This window comes from Hyaena hyaena, unplaced genomic scaffold (genome assembly GCF_003009895.1).
Source record: "Hyaena hyaena isolate Hyena2069 unplaced genomic scaffold, ASM300989v1 scaffold_481, whole genome shotgun sequence".
Taxonomy (NCBI): Eukaryota; Metazoa; Chordata; class Mammalia; order Carnivora; family Hyaenidae; genus Hyaena; species Hyaena hyaena.
In genome coordinates this window covers 801,585-823,939 of record NW_024081121.1, presented here as the reverse complement: position 1 = coordinate 823,939, position 22,355 = coordinate 801,585, and the positions used below count along the sequence as shown (strand labels likewise).

The window sequence follows — 22,355 nt, the reverse complement described above, 5'->3', positions numbered from 1 at the left end:
GCCTTTCCTTTCATATTGCATTTCAATATTCTTACATTTAACAATGGGCTAATTCTCAAGAAAGGAAAGAAATCTCAGGGTTAGACAATCTCAGTGGGATTTAGTTACCAAATAATCAGAATTAAAATGATCCACAAGATAGTCTCACCTATTAGGTGATTCCAAAGCATGAAACCCAAGCTAAGACAATGGCCCAGTGAGACTCTGATATATTTGAGCAGAAAATATCTAACAAATGAAGTTGACACCAAACACTTTGTCCTAATGTTAAATGTAAAACAATTTTTTCCGTGTAACGATTTCCGCAAGATTTTTCTTAAAAATTAGTAACGTGCTTAAAAAATAGTTTGAATCATTAATTAGCTCAAACTATGCTGCTACTTACTTTGATTATAACAATCACCATCTTTCCCAACTGCAGTTCTAGCTTGTTTAATTATCTGGAATTGTGAGTCCTTATCTGTCAAAAAAGTACCCGTAAACACAGAACGAATCATCAGTGACCACAATTAAATTATTAACTTGTTTCTAATCCAAGCTCTTTGGGCACACTGACAAACCTTCCAAAATTTTAAAAGCAAAAACACCCACATTGCTGCCCAGGTAATCTGAACGCAGAAATTCATATCTAGCTAGAACTCAGTAAGTAACTAGACTTCAAGCAGTTCAGAAAACATTACCATCAGGCATGCTGCAGTAGTTGTTGCAAATTTGAGCAACCAATCAATAACAGCTACCATTTCTTGATTCTACCTAAGCGTCAAGCACTCTTCTAAGCATTTTACATAAATATATCATTTCATCCTCACAAAGGTGCTATTATCATCATCCCCCATTTTATGACGAAATTTAGGCAACAAAAATGTTAAATGACCTTGTTGAAAAATCACAAATATATTAGTGACAAAAATTAAAATCAGGGCATTCGGATTCTAGGGCCTGAGATTTTAACCTCTATATATGCTGTTAACACCTGGAACACACTCACATTTCCATATTCAGGCTGCAAACTGTGTGTGTGGCCAGATTTTTGTCATAACCAAGAAAGAAGGCATCTGTCCACTGCAGAAAGCTTTGCATGGTTTTCATGGCCTATTAATATAAGCCTCATCTCTAAATTTCAGATTAAGCACACTACTTTCACTGTACATTAATTAATCCTACACTCTTTCTGGGTATAAAATGTGCTTCTTAATCATAAGAGTACTAAAAAGTCCATTCTTTTGATAATTCAAAAATGAAATATCAATGCCTATACTAAGATATTTTTTAAATTATAATCTATTAAATACTTACTCAAAGTAATTGAAGGTACCTTCACATTCTCATAAAAAAAATCAGAATTATACATCTTATCCTAAATGGTAAAAACAAAAAAAAGTTAGTATTCTTGAGTAACAGATAATTGACTATTTTAAGATTTGACGTGAACTAAAGACTATATCGTTTAACTATTGAAGAAAATTTGTGAAATTAGGTAAGTACCATTCCACCCCACAAATGACTATTCTTCCATGTCAGAAAACCTCACGCTCTACCTTCTGAATACTGTAAATTTATTAATTTGGGAATTACACAACATATACATAATAAATATATAGTACCTCTTCTTCTTTGGTATAGCCCAGTTTCCTCAATCTACAAGATACCATGTGCTTTGCTAAAGATGATTTAGGCATGTGATGATTGGAATCATAGGGGCATATCACAACTTCATCCTATAAAAAAGAAACAGAAGCAAAAAAAAAAGGGTTACATAATATTTAAATAAATGATTATACCATTAAAGTTTACTACTCGAGTAAGTGGTACTATCCATTTATCTCCTCTTCCCCAACCTCCTGTGTGATGCATGTGCCCATTAAAAACAAAAACAAAAAACCTCCCTCCCTCAATCTCTCTCTCCTTTATAGCCCTCTCTCCAGTCCTTCAAAGCCCAACCCTTTGAAAGATTTGTTTACAAACTACCAGTCAGGAGGTCACTAACAATCATCTCATAGCCAAAGCACATGTTAGACTCTTTAATGTATGTTAACTCTAAGAAGGTTACAATCCAATTGTTAGTTTCTGTTATCCTCATACAATCTTCATGTCCCACCTCTCTGGTTCCTTCTACTTGGTCTCCTCTGAAGACATCTTCCTTGGAGCACCTGGGTGGCTCAGTCAGTTAGCAACCGACTTCAGCGCAGGTTACGATCTGATGGTTCATGGGTTTGAGCCCCGCATCGGGCTCTGTGCTGACAGCACAGAGGCTGGACCCTGCTTTGAATTCTTGTCTCCCACCCTCCCTCCCCCTCTCTCTCAAAAATAAATAAATATTTAAAAAAACTTTTAATGTTTATTCATGTTTTGAGAGACAGAGAGAGACAGAGTGTGAGTGGGGAAGGGACAGAGAGAGAGGGAGACACAGAATCCGAGCAGGCTCCAGGCTCTGAACTGACAGCACAGAGCCCAACGCAGGGCTCAAACTCACGGACCATGAGATCATGACCTGAGCCGAAGTTGGATGCTCAACCAACTGAGCCACCCAGGCACCCCTAAAATATTTTTTAAAAGGTGCCTTCTTTGTTCTACCTGTACCCCTTTAAATGTTGTTTTACAAAAGTCAAACCAGTGACTTTGTGCCATTTGATATACACTTACTAGAAGATATCATGGCTTCAATTTCTACCATATAGTAAGGATCTCCAAATCTAGATCTTTAGACCTGGATTCTCTCGTGAATACCTTATACTAAAAACACTAATAATTCACTATTAACAAAAATAAATTCATTATTTTCATGGTCTCCTGACCGTTAAGCCTGTTGCTCTTGTATTTCGCACTTTCAGTGAAAGGTCCCACCTCCTCTACTAGAAAACCGTTCCTTCTCCCTCATCACTGACATGTAATCACCTAATCCTTTTTACTAAGTAACTCTGAAATCCTACCACATAATCCATCCTCAATGGCACTTCCCCGCTTCAGGACATCATCCTGGATTACAACAGCCATTGCCTAACCTCTATGCTTCCAGACTTGCTGTCCCTTCCACTCTTCACAATGCAGCTCCTTTGAATCCTAGGTCTGCCACTTACTGATTACATGAACTTCGTTCAGGTACTTAACCTTTCTTTGTCTAAGTTTAAGTTTCCTCATCTATAAAATGGGTATAATAGGACTTCTCTCACAGATCTATTGTGAAGATTAAATAAGCTTAATAAATGAGTTTATACACATAAAGCAATTCAAACAGGGCCTGGAACATAGCAAGTATTCAATAAATGTAAGCAATTATTATTTTATTAAAAGGCAAATAGGGGCGCCTGGGTGGCTTAGTCGGTTAAGCGTCCGACTTTTGCTCAGGTCATGATCTCGCGGTTCGTGGGTTCGAGCCCCGCGTCGGGCTCTGTGCTGACAGCCAGCTCGGAGCCTGGAGCCTGTTTTGGTCTGTGACTCCCTCTCTCTCTGACCCTCCCCTGCTCACGCTGTCTCTCTCTCTCTCTCTCCTAGAAATAAATAAAAATATTTAAAAAAAAAAAAAAAGGCAAATATGATGATATAGTACGGCTTAAAATACTCCCATGGCTCCTCATTAAAAAAAAAAAATCCAGATTCTTTAATATGGCCTACACAAGGACCTTTAAGATCTGGACCCTTCCCACCATCATCCCCCTCCTTCTTTATAGCCTATGCTTAGCTATCCTTAACAACCTCAGGTTTCCTGATCTGGTCACACCCTTTTCTCTGGACTTCTACGCCTGCCGCCTGCCGTTGATGCTTCCCCCTGTGCTTCAGCCAGCTGATTTAGCACACTTCTATCAGCAGAGAATGCACTTTATCCAGGAACCCTCTACTGTCCTAGGACAGCCTACAATAACCTGTACTGCAGCTACTCACAGACTTTATCACACTGCAATGGAGGCTGATTTCTCTGGATTCCCCCTCACCACACCCACACAGTAAGCTCTGTGACAGGACCTGTGACTGTCGTTCACTGCATTTCAGCATTAAAACACTCCAGCAGTGGGGCGCCTGGCTGGCTCAGGCTCTTGAGTGTCAGACTTCGCCTCAGGTCATGACCTCACAGTTCGAGTTCCAACCCCATGTAGGGCCTGGAGCCTGCCTTGGATTCTGTGCCTCCCTCTCTCTCTCTCTCAAAAATAAATAAAACATTTAAAATTAAAAAAAAAATAAAACATTCCAGCAGAAAAGTGAGGCTTTGTTAACTATCTGGACAGCACCTATTCCAGGAACAATGGCTCTCAAGTACCAGGATTTTTAAACCAATCACTCTCTTGAATAGCAGACCTTGGTTCTGTAAAATTTAGATGTACACTCACAGCTAATTGTCGTAATTTTATAATTTTACAACGAAGTGTTAGAGGGGCAGCACAGCAATTAAACACACACGGTCCCAGGAGCCAGAATGCCTGGGTTCAAAATCCCAATGGCCATTTACTAGCAGTGTGTCCTAGGTGACAAATTACCACCTGTCTGGGTTTGTTTTCTCATCTGTAACACGCGGCTAACAGTACCTACCTCATAAGGTAACTAAAAGCATTAAACGGGTTAACTAACCTATATAAGCAAAGTGGGATATAAGTGTTATTAGAAATTTCAGTGGTAAGGAAAGGTGGGGGAGGTCCCGTTCAATGGAATTCACAGATTCAAACAGTAAAGACCTTTTTAGGGCAGCCTGGGTGTCTCAGTCATTTAAGCATCCGACTCTGGGTTTCTTGGTTTCCACTCAGGTCCTGAACTCACAGTTTGGTGACTTCTAGCCCCACTTAGGGTCTGCGCTGGCAGACGGGGGGGTGCTTGGGATTCTTTCTTCCTCTCTCTGCCCCTCCCCCCCACTCCCACGGTCTTGGTCTCTCTCAATTAAATAAACTTTTTTTTTTTAAAAGATCTTTTTCAAATTTCCGCCAAGACTTTAATAAACGTGAGTTGTGTGTAAACTAACTATACTCTAAGTGCCTTTTGGGAATCAGTCTTGTCTTCTAACCTGGGAGAAATTAGTAGAACGCGATAAACCCAAGAAGAGTATTAGGGATCATGAATTATCCGGGAGTGAAGCACTTCGGTTCTTCCCGCCCATGAAAAATAACCAAAAATCAGGGTTGTTCGCTCTAATACACGTGCCTACATTTTTTAAAGCAATTCTAATGTTCCAAAGAGTTGCTAGCCACCATCTCTTAGGGAAATGCTCTAATAATCCCAGAACCGGTGCTGCCCCAGTCAGAAGCGTACAATTTTAAGGCAGAGAAAGGTGAATTCCCAAGCACTCTCCTGCCGCCGAATCTGGTGCCAACCGCGGCATCCATGTGACAGATGACAAAGCAAAGGGCCCACCTCTGCTAGCAGCACTCCGATTCGCCCGTCTTCTAGGGAAACCCCAAACCTGCCAGCCCTCCTCACCCACCTTCTCAAACCCACGCTCTGCGCGAGGAGCGCCGCGCACGAGGCGGCTGCGGGGCGTTCGGGGTCCCCCGCGCGCCCCACCCGAGGCCCGCAGCCGACCAGGCCGGGTCCCGGGAGCCCCCCACGGCGCCGCAGACCGGCAGGGGCTCCCACGCGGACTCCTCCCCCCACCCCCAGAAAAGACCACGGCCGGAGGGCCCCCAAAAGGACCCTGCGCGCAAGCTGCCCTCACCTCTGCCGCCCCCTCCTCCCCGGGGTCCAGGCGATCCAGGCTCCAGCCCAGGGACGCCGTCACCTCCTCCAGCGTCCGGCAGCAGCCCTCCACGAACTCGCTCAGCTCCTGCTGCAGCCGCCGCCGCTCCTCCACAGGCGGCGGTTCGCCCTCCATGGCGGTGGGACCCATCCCGCCACAAGGAAGCGGCCGAACCGCCGGCGCCTCGCGCGGGCCTCTGGGAGCCGTGGGCGGGGCCAGGCCACCACGTGACTGGAACCGCCAGTAGGAAGAGGACCCGGAAGGAGCGGAGCTGTCATTTTGAGAGGTGTTCCAGGGTCTCTTCCCGGTGTTACCGCCTGTGTAATTGCTCCCGGATGCGTTTGCGCCGGAGAGTCTCTGGACTGCATTCCCGCCTGCCCACCCCCCCAAAAACATACCAACACACACACACACACACACACACCAAAAAATGGTTTATATCGCCCTTTCCTCAGTTGCCTCTACGATGCTCCGTCCTTCCGATGAGGCCAGGCCACGTTGGGATGAGACCTTCATCTGGCACTAGCACCAGCTCCTGGCAGCTCCCACTGGGCACTCGCCCGAACTTTGGCCTCTGTCGGATTTCGCCTGCATCGACACGGCCGTCATCCTGCACGACGATGAAATGGCAGTCACGGATGGGAGGATCAATGCCCTCATTAAATGTTGAACCTTTCTGGCCAGGCTGCTTTGGAAAGGTCCTGGCCGGTGTCACCATCAGGAGCCTCAGCTCAACGTAGGGGCTGGTGGACCTGCCCCAGCGCCTCGCGCTGCGCCAGCCAAGGTTCTGCCCTGTCCACCTCTGCTGTCCCTGCTAAGAAGAAAGTGGAAGCAAAGAAGAAGAATCCGATGAGTCTGATGATGGCATGGGCTTTGGGTCTTTTTGACTAAACCTCTTTCAACATGTTCAAGAAAAAACTGAACTTCCTTTTTTTAATGGTTTGTAACTACAGAAAGTTTAAAGAGTAGTACAAAGAATATTTGCAAAGCCGTCCTCCAGCTGGTTAACATTTGCCCACGTGTGCTTTTTCTTGCTCTCTTCACACACACACAGCCTCACATACTTATTTTGCAGAATTATTTAAGGATCAATTGTAGCTGCTTCAACCCCCAAATAGGTCCGTATGCATCTCCTAAGAATAAGAACATTGTCCTACATAACCACCATGTATGTTCAAACCACAGACAATTAATCTCATAATACCATATAATGTTAAGTTTATATTCAAATTTCCCCAGTTGTCCTCCAAATTCCTTTCATAGTCATTTGATTAGTTTTTTCAACCCATGAGCTGTAATTGGCTCTTGTCTCTTTCAATCTAGAATGTCTCCCTACCCTCCTCTTTAAAATTTTTTTAAAGTTTTTTAATTTATTATTGAGAGACAGAGAGAGACAGAGCATAAACATGGAAGGGACAGACACAGAATCTGAAGCAGGCTCCAGGCTCTGAGCTATCAGCACAGAGCCTCATGTGGGGCTTGAACCCACAGCCCATGAGATCATGACCTGAGCTGAAGTCAGATGCTTAACCAGCTGAGCAACCCAGGCACCCCTAAAATTTTTTTAATGTGTATTTTTTTTTTGAGAGAGAGAAAGAGAAAGGGAGAAAGGAAGAGGAGGAGAGAGAGGGAGAGTCCAAAGCAGGCTCCAGGTCTGAGCTGTCAGCACAGACCCTGAGGTGGGGCATGAAATCACAAACCACAAGGTCATGACCAAAGCCCAAGTCAGATGCTTAACTAACTGAGCCACACAGGTGCCCCCCACACCTTCCTTTTAAATTAAGTCATTGAATTTTGTCAGGAGCCTCAGCCAGTTATCTTGTAGAATGTTCCTCTTTCTGGATTTGTCAGATTTCCCCCCCCCCTTGTGATTAGGTTTTATTTAATAATTTTGCAAGGAGATGTGAATGCCTTTTTATTACATCTCATAGAGGACACCTATCTTAAATTCTCCTTCTATTAGTAATGCTAAATTTGATCACTTGGTAGATAGCTATATCACTCTGCTGTAGGACATCTTCCTCTGTGGGATGGTACTTTAAAGCCATATGAATGTCTTCTTCCCCAAAAAACTCACACAATCCTTCAGTGAGTTGGTCATTATGTTAGGAGTTATAAATAATGATTCTCTAATATTGTCATGGCTTCTGTATTTGTTACCTGGCCTTCTTACCATAACTTCATTTTGTTTACTATAAAATCAAGGGATTTAAAAATTTTTTTTTAATATTTATTTTTGAGAGAGAGAGAACACAAGCAGGGGAGGGGCAGAAAGAGAAGGAGACACAGAATCCCAAGCGACCTCGAGGCTCTGAGCTGTCAGCACAGAAGCCAATACAGGGCTCCAACCCATAGACTGTGAGATCATGACCTGAGCTGTGGTCAGATGCCCAACTGACTGAGCCACCTACATACCCTGAATCAAGGGAATTTTAAAATCATTATTGATTAATTATTACACTCTGTTACCATCACAATTCTTGCTGATTCTCAAATTGTCCCAACCTTGACCAGTGGAAGCCACTTAAACCACTTCGTTTCTCTGACATGTTCCATTAGTCCTTGACTACTTCCTTTTCCTTTGCTTTGATTAACCCAAGCATACTTTGTACATTTCCTATCCAAGATCTAGAATCAACCCTTTTAATTTCCTCAAATGCTTTTAAGTCCCAGAACCAAATCCCTCTTATATTATTTTTTACTTTTCTCAAGCCAAATGCCAAATTTTTGCTTCCCTTTGTACTTGTTTCCACCCGATGGAAAGTATGGAGGGAATGGCTATTTCTAATAGGCAGATAGTACAGTTTTCTCACCAAAATAAAAAACAAAGTTTTGAGTATAAATAAGCTGTACCCCAAAATACAGAAATGGGCCAAGAGCTGCAAGCAGATGTGGAGTAAGAGATGAATTCCGGTTTATTCATACTTTGTCCACAGAATCCCTACTTTTTATCTGCATTTACATGGTTAGCCCAGCAGCAGCCGGAAAATGTGAGGCTACTTTTGAATGTGAAATGATGACTGTCATTTTCTGTGAAGGCTTGCTGCAGGTGAACCAAATCAAAACTTATCCAAGGTCAAGCATGTCCTGTCTCTAGGACACAGCCTATCTCATCTCAGAGCTTAATGGCAACTTTCGGCAACAGCTTGGAGGTATACTCTTTCAACCCTAAGAACTGCTTTACGTGGATACTTCTTATTCTGTTTAATCACCACTTTTTCTAGAGAGATAGATCTCTATGATAAGCTGAATTGTGTGTTACCCTCACCACCACCACCACCCCCATTCATATGCTGGAGCCCTGACCCCCAATGTGGCTGTATTTGGAGTTAGGGACTGTAAGGAGGTAATGAAGGTTAAATGAGGTCATAAAGATGGGGCTCTAATGTGGTAAAATTCAAGTCCTTCTGAGACAAGCAACACATACCAGGGCTCCCCCCACCCACCCCTACTGCCTACCATCCAAAAAGAGAACTCCCACCAGAAACCAATCTAAGGACACCTTGCTCTTGGACTTCTAGGCTCTAGACTGAGAAATGAATTTAAGTTACATAGTCTATGGCGTCTTGTTATGGCAGCCCAAGCTGACTGATATAGCCTCTTAGCTCTAGCATGAAGATCTTCCATCATATCACCCAACACAGCATTTCCCACATATTTTCCTCTTCCTTTTATATTACAAGGGCTATTTTTGTACCATGTGTTAATACCATGGGATGCATAGCTTTTGGCACAATGTGTAGCACACAGAAGTCAATTACTAGTGAATGAAATTAATTACAAGTCTTCCAGATTGGGAGGGGAGTCAAGGAGTAGAAAAGGAGGTGAGACAATGAAGGAAGGCTGTTTTCATCCCAAGTGCCAAAAGCCCCAATAATTTAAGTATTATCTCATATCTTTTTTGCTCTTCACAATTAACATCATTTTTTCCCCTATTTTCTAATCTATACTATACTTGATATTAATGCATGTTGCTCATATATGAAAGTTGTCCCGCTGATTGCTTTATAGGTGTCTTCTGTCCCCATCCAGACTGCAAATGTCTTGATGTCATTTGTACTGAATATCAAATGTATCGAATCCTCATAGTACCTAGCTTAATACTAGGTATTCAGTAAGGTCATGTTGATGTTAATAACAAGCATCTGGATTTCAAAGTTTCTCTTTGATACAAAGAATAGGTTTATATCTCATTGTCCTTCAACAGAGAGCCAAAAACTCTTCAGGACTCATTTTTATAAATCCAAGGACAATTCACACCTTTGAGGGGATAAATTAAACACCATATATTTTGAGTATACCCAAAATAGAATCTTAGCCACTTCATTTTTTTTGATGGTATTATGGCTTTTGCCCATGCTACTTAGAATTCACTGTCCAGGATAAACAAGAAGTGATGTGTGGCCTGGCCTCTTTACACAGGCTTTTTCCCCAAGAACTCTGCCTGGTATATAACAGGTACTTGAGAAATGTTAAAAAAAAAAAAAAAAAACTAAAAAAGACAAAGTTCTAACAAGAATTCAGAACTAAGGTAGTTTTTTTTTTTTTTTAAATAGTCATCCTTAATAGGTACTTAGTCCACAGAAGGTTTTAGACATATTAACAAAATGATGCTGATAAATGCCTTGTGTGTATAAACATATGAAATCAAAACACAGAAACTTCAAAAGTCTAAAAGTTTATTGCCAGAATAGCAAACTTCATAAAGACACCTTTTGAAAGTACGTAGGAAATGACAAGCAAAATAAACAGAACACTTTGACCAAAGAAAAGGAAAGATTGCTGCCATCACGCACATATAGTCAAATTAATGCCAAACCAAACAGGTGCACTGAAGAGTATAGAGGTTACACAGTCCATAATCTAAAACTAAAGGGGACTCATTCCAAAATGTTTGGGTTTGGGGTGGAGGCTTCTGGGGAGAATGGGAAGGGTAATTTTCTCCTAATACAGAAAATGGAAATATTTAGATGAAACACAGAACGATGGCTAGAATATCAATGATCAATTTAATTTCATCTCTAAGAACAGAAATCTGTATTATAGGCCAAAAGAAATACAAGAATCGATCAAAAAACTAAACACAGAAGGAACAAACTCTAGGTTCAATTTGTGCTATCGTTACAACTGATTACCATTTCATACACACTACAACCAGTGTATTAGATGTGTTAGGCGAACTGAGAAGATAAAAAGCCAGAACAGCCTTTAGTATTTGATTTCAACCAAGGTTATATCTTCTTAATCACAGAAAGTTCTATCTCTATACTGCAAGCACTAGGTTTTTCTTTGTTAATATTTAGCAAAGTGAAAATTCACATAAATGAAGCCAAGGAAATAGCAGCTAACTGACTACTAGTGCCCAATGGAGCTACTGCTAAAGGTGTAGGAATAGGAGTAGGAAGAATTTCCCGTTGCATCAAAGCTTCCTCTCCGGGACCCACTTCGGGAACCAGAGCGAGAGCCGGAGCGGGATCCAGAGCGGGAGCCAGAACGGGAGCCCGAGCGGGAGCCTGGGGCAGAAGACATGTTGTAAGGGCTAGGCAAGCCCTTGGAAGAAACAGAGGCGGCCTCCAGAAGGCGTAGGCCAGTGATATCTTCCACCATGGAGCGATTCATGGCATCCTTATAGGATATTTTTAATTTGGTTTTGGGGCAGGTCAGGATTTTGGCATAGCTGCTGGTGTCTTGCAGCCTCTGAGCTGCTCGGCCGTCGATGAACCCCTTCCTGATGGCTTCTTCCGTGCTTATCCTCCCATGCACTTCCGGGTCAACAAGGCCTCCAGTGAGGTATTGGAACTCTAGGAAGCGCTGACCTGCCTCGTAGGGGAGCCATTTTTCTTTTACTGCCTCTGCTGCTGACATCTTCTTCTTTCCCTTCACACCTTCAAAGCCAATGAAGGCTTTCTGAGCGGGCTTCAGCCTGGTGGCCATATCTTGGTCAATCAGGCCCTGGGAGACTGCATCCTGAAGTGACAGCTTCTGACCGCTGGTTGGGTGGATGATGCCACCTGTGCAGGCCTGAGCCTCCAGAAGCCTCTGACCAGTGATACTATCGACAATGCCCCGCTCTATTCCCTCCGTGATGGAGATCTTCTCTAGGTTTTCTGTGTCAAAGATGGCGGCAATGGGGCTTGTTTCTTCCAGGGGGTCAGACAGAGAGCTACTCCTGATGGTTATGTTCCTGACACTGGATATGGTAGAAATCTTACTTACTGACTCATGTCGGCTGTTGCTAAAAACATCATCACTGATGCTACCACCTATGCCGCTGCTGTTGCCAACGCCATTTTTCAAGGAGATCATATCAGCAAATTGAGTGAGGCTGAGGCTGCCCGATCGGTACTGATCAAAGAACTTCCTGTCAATGAGGCCCTTGTCAATAGCCTCTTGAATATCATACTGACTGCCTGTCTTCCTATCTACCAGGACCACTCTGGTGGAGCCGTCAGATCCAGTGATGGTTATTTCTTCCCACTCGCACTCCTGCTCACACAGTTCTCTGAAGGTTTCATAATCTATCAGGCCCTTCTTGTAGGCCTCCTGAACAGACATCTCCTTGTTGGTCTCTGGGTCAACGATGACCACTCTACGTTTCCTGAGGGTATTCTTTTGAGACGTCTGCACCTCTTTCTTCTTTTCTTTCAGAGGCAGAAGACAAAGCCCTGTTTCCTCATCCTTGATGCATCTTTCTTTTAGTTGCAGATAGGTAAGATTTTCTTCCGTGTTGGGGTCAAAGAATCCTTTTGTATCGTCACTGGGATCGGAGAGAATCTCACTGAGCTCTTCATTAAAGTAACCCCTCTTGTACGCCATGTCAACTGGCAGGCGATGGCTCTCCTTCGGGTCGATGATCCCCCCGGTCGCAATCTGTGCTTCCAATAAACGAATGCCATGGCCCTTTTCAATGAGTTCCTTGTTCATGGCTTGGAACAAGGAGATGATGTTTCCTGTTTCAGGGTCATTATACCCGGTGACAGCTCGTTCTGCAGACAGGAGCTTCTCTTTGAACTCAATGCCCACCAGGCCTCTTTTGTAGGCTTCTTCCACTGGCAACCTCAAGTTGCTAACAGGATCCACTATAAAGCCAGTAGCTGCTTGGGCTTCCAGCAACTCCAGGGCAGTACCAGGTCGGACCAAGCCAATTTTCATGGCCTCATAAATGCCAAGCTTCTGTTTTGTGGTCTCATTGTATATGCCCGCTATGCAACTTGAACCCTGAAGGAAGTCTTTAATTCTCTCACCAACCTCGTCATAAGAAATCTGACCTGATTCTAGTTCATTTACAGTGGAGGGTCTCAATATACCAGAATCTACCAGCTCAGAGACGGTCACCTGCTGTCTGATTCCCTGGAAGGACATACTTCTCTTCTGCACCGACAGCAGGAGCAGACCAGTGTGCGGTTCGATTCTGCACCGTTCCCTCAGCTGCATGTAACTGACTTTCTTCTTGGTGACTGGATCCACAAAGTTTTTCTGACTATCTCGGGGATCATTCAGGGACCGATACAAATCCCTGTCAATCAGCCCACGGGCCAAGGCTACATCTTTCGGCAAAAAGACGCTATTCACGGGGTCCACCACACCCCCTGATGCAATCTGGGCTTCCAGCAGGCGCATTCCGGTTTCTCTGTCAATCAGATTTTTCTTGATGGCTTCCGACACAGATACGGTCTTGCCTGAAAATGGATCATCGAAACCAGTGATTGCTTTCTCTGCTGTGTATATCTGTTGGCGGTCATCGAAGTCAATGAGGTCCCGAGCGATGGCGTTGTCAACGGTCAGCTTCTCATTCCTATGGGGATCGATAATACCGCCTGTAGCTGCCTGGGCTTCTAGGAGCATGACTGTGGATTCTGGGGTGATTAATTTCTTTCTCTTGGCCTCCACCAGAGAGTACTTTTCCTTAGGGGAAGCGGATGCTCCAGCGATAGCTCCTGCACCCCGAAGGAAAGGCTGGATTTCAGAAGCAACTTCTTCCACAGACTTTTTCCCCTTCAGCAGTTTGTCCAAGGTTGTTTTGTCAATTAGCTGGCACTCATAGAGCTGCATGGCCGTTACCTTCTTCCTCAGTCCATCGAACACCAGCTTTGAGGAGTCAACCGTCCACTGGTACTCTGTCTGAGTCTCCCGATGGGACCCGTAGGGGCGCTGCTTGAGTTTGTCGATTTCCCTCTGAAGCCGGGAGCGCTCGGTTTCCAGCTGTGACTGCGTCTCCCTGGTCGAATCTTCCAGCTTGCGCCTGTACCGCTCCTCAATCCTCTTGATCTCTGCCTGGAGTCTTTCGATCTCGCTCCTAAGGCTGTTCTTCTCTCTCTCACTCTTTTCTCTTTCCGACTCGATCTTCCTAATTGTCTCTTCCTTGCGGGAGTACTGGGTTTTCCACTGATTGAGGTCATTCTGGATTTGCTGTTTCTCACACTCGAGGCGTTGTTTCACCCTGCTTTCCGCCTCCAGCGTTGCTTTCGCACGAGTGAGCTCATCCTCCAGCCTCTGCAGCCTGCTCTTGTCTTGCTCCAGAACTTTGATTTTCACCAGAAGGCTCTCTCTTTCCTGCACCACCTGAGTGCACTGGTTCTTTGATTCCTGAATCCGGTTAGATGCCTGGAATTTAAAAAGAAAGAAACAGGAAGAAATAATGTTTTGAGCATATTGTAGGGCTATCATAATTCCTCTTTTCTACACATAAAACATAAAATGTATTCACTTTTTTGCCCTTCCTCTATTTTCCCTGGATATACTGCTATTTTGGTATCTTATAAATCATGAAAAAAAATTCTGTAAAGATATGTTGCCACTTTGATAAATGGCTTCATACTTGCTACTTTCATTTACAGAACTGTCTTAACAGGATTAATGGCTTGAAAACATATGGGGAATTTTGTTCCAAGTCATCATACCTGCTATACCTACATCTCTCCTGTTGCAGCTATACTAGCATGTTTGATAAAACAAAATAAATCTATGAACATATACACACCCCACACCCAGCCCCACACAAATATTGTCTACAGAAGTCAAATGTATTAGAACTCAAAGAAGGTATTTTTAACTTAGGGGTTAAAAGGAGAAAAGCCACACAAAAACAAACACATTAGGGTCATGATCAAAAGAGAATAGAATAATGCATGCAGAAAAACCACATAAGCAAGAAAGAAAAAGTGATTTCAAAATTGCATAGAAAATGCCTTTACTCTGGTTTTTATTTAGAAAAATTTTTAATGCAGATCATAGCTCGCTAAGTAAGAGCTATCTTCTAGAAAACAGACTGGAATATTCAGAGGACAAGCTCTCAGGTGTTAAACCTGATGATGAGCTCATGTTCGAAAAGCACTCCAAACAGGAGTGACACACAGATAGGTACTGATGCAGGGACAGAACAGAAGGGCAAACAGGACAAACTGCTGTAAAGCAGTGGCCTGGGTTACGGCAGCAGCAGCACAGCAATAAGAAGAGAAATTAGGCTTGCTGTAAGTGGCCATCCCAGTTATCAGGAGCACAGCTGAGTTCAGATGCAAAAGGAGTGAATTATTTGAAGGACAGGGAAGCTGTGATCAAATATTTGTGAATACCTCTAAAGCCTGCTTTTGGAATTTCTCAATTTCCTGTCTCAAATTTTCCCTCTCTCTCTGTAAATCATTAATCAGCCCCTGCAGTTCCAGGGTCCGGGTGTTGCTGATCTGCAGCTGGCTCCTGAGTTCAGAGATGGTGGTGTTTTTTTCACTCTCCGCCTCGCTCCGGCTCCTCCTGAGGTCATCGTATTCCAGCCTCAGCTTCCGAAGCTCCTCCTCCAACATCAAGTGCTCCTTGGTCAGGTTCTCCGTGAGAGACTGCAGCCTCTCGATTTCTATTTTGCTTTCGTTTAAGCTCCTGCTTTTATCCTCTATTGCCTTCTGGAAATGCTCGTTCCTCAGGTGAGCCTGTTTGACATTTTCTTGTTCCTGGAGCAACTGGCGTCTCAGGGCCTCGACCTCGGCGGAGAGCCTTCTCAGCTCTTCCTGGGTCCTCTGCTTCTCCCTCAGGTGGCCGTCCAACACGTCCCTCTGCTGCCGGAGGTCATCCTCGCTCCGTTTCTTAACGATGGACGCCTGCTCCAGCTGCTGGGTCAGGCTGGTGATTTTTATCGCCTGCTCCTTCAGAGACCTCCTCATGCCTTCTAGCTCCTCCTCCAGCTTCTTCCTTTTCGAGGAGTCTTCGGAGGCGGTCCTCCTCAGCCGAGTCAGCTCCTCCTCCACCTTCTGCTTCTGCAGCTGCAGGTCCTTCAGAGAACTCTGGAATCTCGTGATGTCCTGGTCCTTCACGGCCCTCTCCTGGGACACCCGCTCGTAGTCGATCCTCAGGCGCGTGAGCTCTTGCTCCTGAACCTTCATCTTGCTGATCGTCTCCGTGGCACTGTTATTGGCTTTCTGCAGATCATACTGGGCCCGCTGTAGTTTAGCGTTCTCTTCTTCCAGGCGTTTCCGCTCACTGGTTTCTGTTCCTATCAGTTGTTTTAACCTCTCGATCTCTTTGTTTTTATCCTGGATGGTCTTGGCGGCGTCATCGAGCGACTGCTTGTATCTCAGGCTCTCTTCCGTCCGCATCTGAGTGACCTGTCTCAGCTCGATCTCCAGCTGCTGTTTCCTCTGCGACACCTCCGAGCCCGTGGCCTTTTGCTGCTGGACATTTTCTTCGACCCTCCTGAGGTTCTCCGTGGTCTGGGCTAACGTGTTCTTCAGGCGCTTTACTTCCTCGGATAGGCTGCGGTTTTCTCTGGTGAGGTTGTCGATCTGGGCTCGGTAGCCGCTGGTGTCCTCTTCCTTCTGCATGGTGAGCTGGTGGATGGTGGTCTTGGTGATGTTGATCTCAGTCTCGAACTGGTTTTTTAAGCTAATGATCTCCTCGTCGTAATTGTTCCTTACCTTAGCCAGTTCATTTTCATATTCCCAGCGGCGCTTGGCCTCCTCCTGAAACTCTGCTTTGAGTCTCTCAATCTCCTTGTTTTTGTCCTGAATGGTCTTTGCAGCCTCCTCCAGGGACTGCTTGTGCCGAGCATTGTCCTCGGAGCGCTGCTGGATGACCTGCTTAAGCTCTATCTCCAGATGCTGCTTCTTTTGCATCATCTCGGAGCCACAGGCTTTTTGCTGCAAGGCATCTTCCTCGGCCCTCCGTCGCTGCTCGGTGGTCTGCAATATGCTATCGTTGAGTCTGACGATCTCGTCCTTCAGATCTCGATTTTCCCTCGAGAGCCTGTCAAGCTGGTTTCGCAGGTTTTTGGAATCGTCCTCCTTCTGCATGGATATCTCCTTGATGGTGGTCTTCGTAATGTTAATCTCTGTCTCATACTTGTTCCTTAAATTACTCATCTCCTCATTATAGTGGTTTCTTACCTTTGCCAGCTCACTTTCATATTCTCTCTTCCGGGCGCCTTCCTCCTGCAGCAGAACCCTCAACCTTTCTATCTCGTACTCCTTCTCTTTGATGGCTTTCTCGGATTCCATTTTCTGCCAGCCGAGGCTCTCCTTTTCACACTGCCTTGCCTTCTGCAGCTGGTCATAGTCATTCTTCTGTTGGTCAAACCTGTCTTCCACAGCCTTGCGTCTCCGCTTCTCGTCCTCGATCTCGTAAGTCAGCCTGGTGATCTTCTCGTTGAGTTCTTTGATTTGGCCGTAGCACTTGTCTAGGCTTTGCTTGGCCGACTTGCCGTCCAGCTCCGCCTGCCTCTTCAGCTCCTCCAGGCTCACAAGCTTGGCTTTGAACTGGGAACATTCCGCCTGGTACTTCTGCAGGTTCTGGTCCAGGAATTTGTTCTTATTGCAGTTTTCAGAGTTGGCATCTCGGGCCAGTCTGAGCTCCTCTTCCAAAACTTCAATCTTGGTGTTTTTCAGCTGCGGAAGTGAAATCAGAAATTAGGATGAAAGGAAAACCTCTCACGTCCTAAGAAAAAGAAACGGCCCTCTCCCCCCTCTCAGACCGTTGTGTGTTCTCGTTTCTCCTCACACACCTGCACATGTGCACACGCACACCACACACACACAAGCACATATAGAAAGAGTGATACAAGGCAAAAGCTACTGGACAAAAACCCACAAAATCTGTGTTCTCGTCATAATTCTTCCATCAACTGCCTGTATGATCTTAGCAAATGATACAGCATCGTTGAGTTTCCCCTGCTTCATGTGTAAGTGAGGTAACTTCTTCCAAGATCAAAATCTTAAAATTTCAGAAGTTAACATTTCCTTTATTTCAGGGTATTAAGTTTTCATATAAACTGAATGCATGTATTGGAAATGACAAGTAAATTAAACAACTAGATTTTTTTATGTTGATAAAAACATCCAAATTGATAAAACAAATTTGTATGTCGATAAAAAATCCAAATCCAGCCAGTCCAGGACGCTCTCTTCCTTAATTTAAAAAAATACACAGGGGCACCTGGGTGGCTCAGTCAGTTAAGCATCTGACTTCGGCTTAGGTCATGATCTCACAGTTCGTGAGTTCAAGCCCCATGTCAGGCTCTGTGCTGACAGCTTGGAGCCTAGAGCCTGTTTCAGATTCTGTGTCTCCCTCTCTTTCTCTCTGCCCCTCCTCAGCTCATGCTCTGTGTCTCTCTCCCAAATATAAATAAACATTTAAAAAAAGAAAAAACACACATGAAAAAAGCAAAATCCTTGACCAAACAGTAAATGAAATTAGTGGGGGTTTTTTGGTACGGTAAAGCAGCTAGAATTTTGTAAACATCACCTAACACCATTCAGCGCACTGTCCTGAAGCACAGAATTAACCCCTAACTCATGAATAAACTCTAGTGTAGACAGGAAGTATGTCCAGATCCATATTCTAATGAGGCAGTAATAATAAAGTTCTATTCCACTTTCTTTTCCAACACTCCAAGGAAATTAAGTAAATTACCTTCAGATCTTCCAAACTCTTCAGCATCTCACTTAAGAACCTATAATAGTCTCCAGACCTTGTAAGTAGTTCTATGTATCGAGCATGCATATCTGCGGCCTTGTAAAAAAGGAGTGAGAGAAAAAAAAAAAAAAAACAGTTACTGCATTAAAAAAAATGTCCTATGCAAGCTGACCAATTTTATTTCCTAAATCAATGAAATAGTGAAATTATAATTTGGTGCCTGGGTGGCTCAGTTGGTTAACCGTCTGATTCTTGATTTCAGCTCAGGTCACGATCTCATGATTTGTGAGTTCAAGCCCCACATCGGGCTCTGTGTTGACAGTGCGGAGCCTGCTTAGGATTCTCTCTCCCGCTCTCTCTGCCCCTCCCCTGACTGGGGAACAAATTAACACTAAAAAATTAACACAAATAGTGAATTCCCTTCCTTCATGTGTGCTAATTCCAAAATCCAGAAGTACCACAAAACAAAAGGCTCACAAGATTGTAGCCTATCCTCATCCCTCTAGAGTATTTCCCCTAAACTATCTGACAGATGATGCTATCTGACATCTTTGGGAAGAAGTTGTCCTTTAAAAATCAACTAGACATTTTCCACTTGTTAAAAGCCTCCCTCACTAATCCCAGATCTTCTGCGAAGATCCTACCATATAAACAACAGATCCAGATTTCCACTGACCACCTCCTAAAATCACTTAGGTATTGATGACTCCCACTGAAGGAGCATAACCTGCTATTAAACCCTTTTGGAGTGGATACCTTGAAACAAAGGGTGAATTCAGGGTCTACAGGGAAGACAGGAAGGAAGCAGGGACAACAGAAGATGCAGGAGGGGCTGGCTCTAAGAATATGTAATGAGATACATACCTCTTGCAGAATCACCCCAGAGGGAGACTGAACCATGGTTCTCTTGATAGGTATGTTCAGTAGAGTTTCCAATCCTGAGGTGTACGATGCCAGCTGGAGTTCATAATCCTGCAGAATAAAAAGGTTTAAGAGAAACATACTCAATTGGACTTAAAAGAGTCACTGACAGCTACAATTCCACGGTCCTAAATCATCATGCTGTGTTTCTAATGACCAACCCCATAGGCTATCATGCATTGACAGTGTCCAAGTCACTAACATTACATTATTAAACCAAGGAGTACGTCTTTATATTAAATGAAGATTGTTACCCATATTACTAGTATAAAGAATGAAGACCAGCCCACTCCATTGATATTCCAATGTGCGATGAATTTATGTTAATAGTTAATAAATTTTTCACGGTTTGTTCAAGAGAGAACACATAGAAGCCATAATTGCTATCCTCAAGAAGTTTATACTCTTTCAAGTATTTCAGAAAATAACACCGTTCATAATATATACTTTTAAAATACAGAACACTTCGCAAATTTGCATGTCATCCTTGCACAAGAGCCATGCTAATATTCCCTGTATCATTCCAATTTTAGTACGTGTGCTGAAGCGAGCACAGTTAATATTATTCTTGATGAAATGCCAACATTCTTTGTGAAACGAACATACCTTAATTGAATTTGCACAGAGTTCGGCAATTTTCTGAACTTCGTCTGATTTGTCTCGTTTGCCACAGATTTCATTGTGCAAGTTCTACACAAAAAGTATAATACTTATAAGCATTAAAGTATATAAATATTTTTAAATAAATGCTATTTCACTGCTGGACAACTGGTTTTCCACAGTTTATGACTACATGCAGTGAACTCCTATTCTCAGTTAAGCCTGAGAAGATGAGCATGTTTTCCATTCAGAAAAGGGTAGGCAAGATCTTTGGCTTCTTTTTTTTTAAATCTTTATTTTTTAATGTTCAGTTATTTTTGAGAGAGAGAGAGAGACAGAGAATGAGTGGTGGAAAGACAGAGAGAGAGGGAGACAGAATCCGAAGCAGGCATCTAGGCTCTTAGCTGTCAATGCAGAGCCCGACACGGGGCTCAAACCCATGAAGCATGAGATTATGACCCGAGCCAAAGTCAGATGCTTAACTGACTGAGCCACCCAGGTGTCCCAGATCCTCAATTTCTTATTCTCTAAGAGGAAACTTTCTAATCTATACTCTTTTCTGATCCTATCACCTCAATTTAAAGATACTTTACTATAATGTTACATTATTTCTGCTTTGCCCATTGATTTCCTTATAAATATCTCAACTGTTTTTCCATTGGGCCTTATATAAGCATTCACAAAATGAACTGGTAATATCAAACATCATTTCAGGCTTATCAGTCAGATAAGTGTACTACTGTGATTTCAGCTCAGGTTCATGAGATGGAGCCCTGCATCTCTGCACTGACAGCGTGAAACCTGCTTGGGATTCTTTCTCTCCTTATCTCTCTCTCTCTCTCTTTTTCTCTTTCTCTCTCTAAGAAAATAAACATTTTTTAAAAAGCCTTCAGGGGCGCCTGGGTGGCTTAGTCGGTTAAGCATCCGACTTTTGCTTAGGTCATGATCTTGCGGTTCATGGGTTCGAGCCCCGCGTCGGGCTCTGTGCTGACTACCAGCTCAGAGCCTGGAGCCTGTTTCAGAGTCTGTGACTCCCTCTCTCTCTGACCCTCCCCTGCTCATGCTGTCTCTCTCTCTCTCTTAGAAATAAATAAAACATTAAAAAAAAATTTTAAAAAGCCTTCATAAATATATCATTTCAAACCTAGGCATGACTATGAAAACAGGAAAATACAGGTTACACTCAATGTTATCTAAGGAAATGACAAACTGGTTTGTACCTTCTGCTCATTCAAAAATCGCATGACTGTGTTAGAGTCACCAAACTTCATGGATTCTAAGGAATCTTGACGGCGTTTGGCATCATAGAGCCACTTGCAGAAAGCCTGATAGTTATCACGGTAATTCCTCAGTTGCTTGATTTGTTTCTCCAGGTCCCATAATCTGCAGAAAATCGATATGATAAAATCACAAAAGCAATGGTCCTGAGAGTATATAACCGAGTTATCATATGACCCAATCATTCCACCTGCTGCCTACTCAAGAGAGCTGAAAACATGCCTCCCTACAAAAAGTTACACATGAATGTTCATGGTGACATTCTTCATGATAGCCCCAAACCATGAATGAATGAAAGTAAATAAAATAAAATAAACAAAATGTAGTAAATATAGCCATACAATAGAATACCATTCACTCATAAAAAGGAATGAAGTAAGAAAACATGCTACCCCAAGAATGAACCTTGAAAACATTATGCTGAGTGGAAAAACAGTCACAAAGGAGCACATAATATATGATCCTTCATATGAAATGTCTGCAACAGGCAAATCCACAGACAGGAAAGACTGCGTTGTGGCTGGAGGATTGGGAGGTGATGGGAAATTACTGCTAATGGGTATGAGGCTCTTTTCTCAGGGTAAAGAAAATGTTCTAGACATAGATGGCAGTGATGGTTACGTAATCTTAAATACAGTAAAATCCACTGGATTATACACTTTCAATGGGGGAATTGTATGACAAGGGAATTAGTTACCAATTTTAAAAAAGCACTGTTAGTAAAATGAACTACTGTAAAATTAAAAGAGACTTTTTAAACCCTCATTTGGAAGAAGGCATTTCTTTTGTAGTAGATTTAATTTTCTTAAATTTCAGAAGAACACTCACTCAAAGTATCTACTCCTTCCAACAATTCTAGCAAGAGTTTACAAGGCCCCAAAGAGCCTGAGTGATGTCTTCTGCTGATTTCTCTACAAGTACCTGGTATGGGTTGGTTCAAGCTTGGCTATTGCGAGGTGCCTGCTTCCCCCTTTTCCCACAAAGCTGACTCCAGACAGCCCATGAA

General features: G+C 43.4%; 2 protein-coding genes, 1 non-coding gene and 1 pseudogene across 5 annotated transcripts in view; 1 reads left to right on the top strand and 3 right to left on the bottom strand.

Annotated features, from left to right (window-relative positions):
* Positions 1 to 6,275, bottom strand: part of SNRNP48 (small nuclear ribonucleoprotein U11/U12 subunit 48) — a 55,940-nt gene extending 49,665 nt beyond the window's left edge. For both annotated transcript variants that reach the window (XM_039254414.1, XM_039254413.1), the window contains exons 1-4: positions 5,636 to 6,275; positions 1,605 to 1,718; positions 1,297 to 1,357; positions 386 to 460 (exon numbers count right to left, since the gene is read on the bottom strand). In XM_039254414.1, the coding sequence (XP_039110345.1) occupies positions 386 to 460; positions 1,297 to 1,357; positions 1,605 to 1,718; positions 5,636 to 6,052 (667 nt within the window). In that variant the 5' untranslated portion in view covers positions 6,053 to 6,275. The remainder of the gene's footprint in view (positions 1 to 385; positions 461 to 1,296; positions 1,358 to 1,604; positions 1,719 to 5,635) is intronic.
* Positions 6,087 to 6,648, top strand: LOC120246793 (annotated as a pseudogene).
* Positions 6,649 to 10,318: 3,670 nt separating this feature from the next.
* LOC120246789 (desmoplakin) overlaps positions 10,319 to 22,355 on the bottom strand; it is a 47,136-nt gene continuing 35,099 nt past the window's right edge. Inside the window, exons 19-24 of one of the 2 annotated variants that reach the window (XM_039254399.1) lie at positions 21,292 to 21,454; positions 20,078 to 20,161; positions 19,415 to 19,522; positions 18,548 to 18,646; positions 15,229 to 17,523; positions 10,319 to 14,260 (exon numbers count right to left, since the gene is read on the bottom strand). In XM_039254399.1, the coding sequence (XP_039110330.1) occupies positions 11,012 to 14,260; positions 15,229 to 17,523; positions 18,548 to 18,646; positions 19,415 to 19,522; positions 20,078 to 20,161; positions 21,292 to 21,454 (5,998 nt within the window). In that variant the 3' untranslated portion in view covers positions 10,319 to 11,011. The remainder of the gene's footprint in view (positions 14,261 to 15,228; positions 17,524 to 18,547; positions 18,647 to 19,414; positions 19,523 to 20,077; positions 20,162 to 21,291; positions 21,455 to 22,355) is intronic. The other variant, XM_039254400.1, reaches the window with a different exon arrangement.
* LOC120246808 lies at positions 19,922 to 20,025 on the bottom strand. The gene has a single exon (XR_005532154.1). It is a non-coding gene; the product is annotated as a U6 spliceosomal RNA (small nuclear RNA).